Here is a 3,382-nt window from a genome sequence, read left to right as displayed (position 1 = left end):
CCTTCCACAGTCCTTTGTTTTGTTGGCAGTGTGCTTTGGCTCATTGTCCTGCTGCATGATAAACTTCCTCCCCATTAGTTTCAATGCATTTCTCTGTAAATTGGCAGACAAAATGTTTCTGTCCACTTCTGAATTCTGCTGCTACCATCATCAGTTCCATCATCAATAAATATTAATGAGCCTGTTCCAGAAGCAGCCATGCACGCCCAAGCCATGACATTACCTCCAGCATGCGTCACAGATGAGCTTGGATGCTTCGGATCATAAGCAGTTCCCTTCTTTCTCCACACTTTGGCCTTTCCATCACTTTGCCAGAGATTAATCTTGGTCTCATCAGTCCATAACATTGTGTTGCAGAACTTTTGCGGCTCATCTCTGTACTTCTTTGCAAATTTCAATCTGGCCTTCCGATTCTTCCTGCTGGTGAGTGGTTTGCATCTTCTGGTGTGGCCTCTATATTTCTGCTCTCTGAGTCTTCTTCCAACAGTGGATTGTGATACCTACACCCTGCACTGTGGAGGTCGTTGCTGATGTCACTTCCTGATGTTTTGGGGGTTTCTTCACAGCTCTCACCATATTTCTGTCATCAACAACTGTTGTTTTCCTTGGCTGTCTGTTGGACGTCTGTTGCTCAGTACACCAGTACTTTCTTTCTTTTTCAGGACATTCCAAATTGTTGTGCTTGCTATGCCCAATGTTTGTCCAAAGACTCTGGTCAATTTTCCTTCTTTTCTCAGCTTGACAGTGGCTTGCTTTTCTCCCATAGACAGCTCTCTGGTCTTCATGTTGGTTTATCCTCTTTAACAGGAAATGCAGTCTTTATAGTTTGAACCAAGGATGAAAACTTAGACTAGTCGTGCAGAGCTATTTAATGTTTGGACAATCAACCTAAAAGGCAACACCTGGGCAACAAGAAACATCTGGCAGTCACATGTTCCAATAGTTTTGCTCACTTGAAAAATGGGTGGGTTCAAACAAAGGGTGGTATGTCCTGAGTTGTTTAACACATCTAGATGTGAATACCAGGAAATGAGAACTGAAATTCTGAACTCCTGTCTCATCTTTTGATCTTAAACCCAAATGTCTTCAGTGAACAACAGAAACAAAGGAATTTGCCTTACTGTTGCAATACTCTTAGAGGGGACTGTAAAGACATATTTTAGAACATGAATACCCTATGTGCATCAGTTTTGTATTTGACAACATAAAACATTTAACAGATTTTTAAAGCCAGACAGCCTTCAGATAACACAAATAACTACAGGTCATTTTGACATACAGCAGGGGTTTTAAAGTCTGAGACTGTGGGCCTCCGCTCAGACAAAGCTTGGGAATCGGCATCTCCTCCCCACCACATCTTTAGTTTACTTGCTAAGTTTCGCTAAATTCCTGGATGCCAATGAGATCATACAAACTGTGAAAACTACTGTATCTCTGAACTCTCACACATGTAGGCTATTCTATGACATCTCCTGTTGATAACTAATGTAATATTGTTTCACTTCCATTCACTGAGCTTCCCCTGAAACTGTTTGGAGCCCCCCTAGACATACAGTATATAAACACATAACCCATTACATATCCAGAGAGAAATGGAAATGATCATAACATTATTTTTGGGTCTCTGTAATAATACTACAAAAAGTAAAGTCTAGATCTGCTCTTTATGAAGTGCAATCACTATATAGTACACTACACTAAATAAATAAACTGTATTACATATGGCATAAATTGTTATTTCATCCTGTTGATGCTGACACTGTTTGACTGACAGTTATAAATATAACTGTATAAATAGATATAAATCAGTGTATTTGACCCACAGATTGTGACTCTGGGTGTTATAGCAGTTAGTACATATTTGAAGCTAAATCAACTCATTGGTGAACTTTCTGGAAGTTGGGACAGCAGGACGAGCTGTAAACAGTTGCCTATTTACACAAACAGAGTCGTGTTTGTGTTCTCCTGATGAATACAGTCCTATATTTCCTCTCTTTTAGCTCCCCTGTTGCTCTCCACCATCTCCTGAGAAAATTATCTGGCTCTTTAGTTTCTAAATGCGCCATTATGTTCACCATTTGGTCTCTTAAGCCAGGCTCAGACTACAGGAGAGAGAAACTTGACAGCTTGTGTTTGAACTCATCCATGCTGGTTATTGGTTAACAGAAATGTGATGTTACAACCCCTTCACAGACAGCCAATAAAAAAGTGATTCACTTTATTAAAAAAAATTACATATAGCCCCTTTGATATTTGTGAACAGTAGTATGCTAGCTAACGTTAGAATGTTTACCATTGTTGGACAACACTGTCAGCTGTTCCAGGCCTAACATAAGACTTGTCTCTCTCATTGGAACGTACGGACATAATCATCCAATCACAAGTTGGAAATGAGACAGATGAGATCAGAGTTTACAGGCTGTAAGACCAAAACAATGAGCTACAAGAGGCTAAAAAGCTCCGTAGAGCTGAGAGGAACTGCAGATGGTGATAATAATCACTTCGAGCGACTCCTTTCCCATTAAACCTAGTCATTTCATCCATGTGAAAAATGTTCATTGTTGCAGCTTTAACTAGCACAGGCACATAAAAAGTAGTACAGTACATGTTAAAGGAGGGAAAACACTCACCCATCTGTTGAAAGCATCGAGCCCCTCTTTCTCCCCGGTACAGTATCCTTCCACAGAACCCCGACTAGATGCTAACAACAGGAAAAAGGGAAACATAAGAATTCAACAATAAACTTGTATTTAATATTTTTTGTGTATAGTGACTATGGCTCTACCGAATGGTTTGAAGCTTCATCGAAATCAACATTTGAATGATGCACAGCTTTTTTTTTATTTTGCATGTCTGAATAGACAATTCTGCAGGTCATAGCAATCAGGTAATATTGCTGTCTCAGTCTCTGCAGTTCTGTCTGACCGGGCGGGGCTGAGCTACCGACAGAAGACAGGATGAAGCGCTTTAACATCATTCACACAAAATCCGGCAATGTGGCTCCTTCCCCCAGGTGTGCGTGGAGGAGTTTGAAGACGGGGCCGTGTTAATTTCTCCAATCAACTTATTGCTCTTGCTAATGCCGCGCTCTCTCTTACGCCTGTACTTAATAAAAGACTCATTCCTTTAACTCGATAAATCACTTTATTCAAATTGAGAATTTTGTTTGAGGATTTTTTCTATTTTTCAAGGGTGATGATGTCATACAATATGCAATGATATAATATGCAATAGAAGCTTTGAATGTACAAAAATTACATTGGTTAAAGCCCTAATATTGACAGCACACCTATTGGGAGAGGATGCAGTACTGGGAACCACAAGAAGATAAAAATAAGCAAAGATAAAATTTTTACAAATTGATAAATTAATGGAGGAATGA

At 39.7% G+C, this 3,382-nt stretch overlaps 1 protein-coding gene across 2 annotated transcripts in view; it reads right to left on the bottom strand.

The window, feature by feature from the left end:
- Window positions 1–3,382, bottom strand: part of pdxdc1 (pyridoxal-dependent decarboxylase domain containing 1) — a 67,138-nt gene that overhangs the window by 12,794 nt on the left and 50,962 nt on the right. The window contains exon 15 of one of the 2 annotated variants that reach the window (XM_046070019.1): window positions 2,631–2,701. The exons of the other annotated variant lie outside the window; for it this stretch is intronic. Within the exon in view, the coding sequence (XP_045925975.1) occupies window positions 2,631–2,701 (71 nt within the window). The remainder of the gene's footprint in view (window positions 1–2,630; window positions 2,702–3,382) is intronic. 2 annotated transcript variants of the gene reach the window in all.

Source organism: Micropterus dolomieu, linkage group LG02, assembly GCF_021292245.1.
Source record: "Micropterus dolomieu isolate WLL.071019.BEF.003 ecotype Adirondacks linkage group LG02, ASM2129224v1, whole genome shotgun sequence".
Taxonomy (NCBI): domain Eukaryota; kingdom Metazoa; phylum Chordata; class Actinopteri; order Centrarchiformes; family Centrarchidae; genus Micropterus; species Micropterus dolomieu.
Note: the sequence above shows the minus strand (reverse complement) of the source record. Positions and strands in the feature narration are given on the sequence as shown.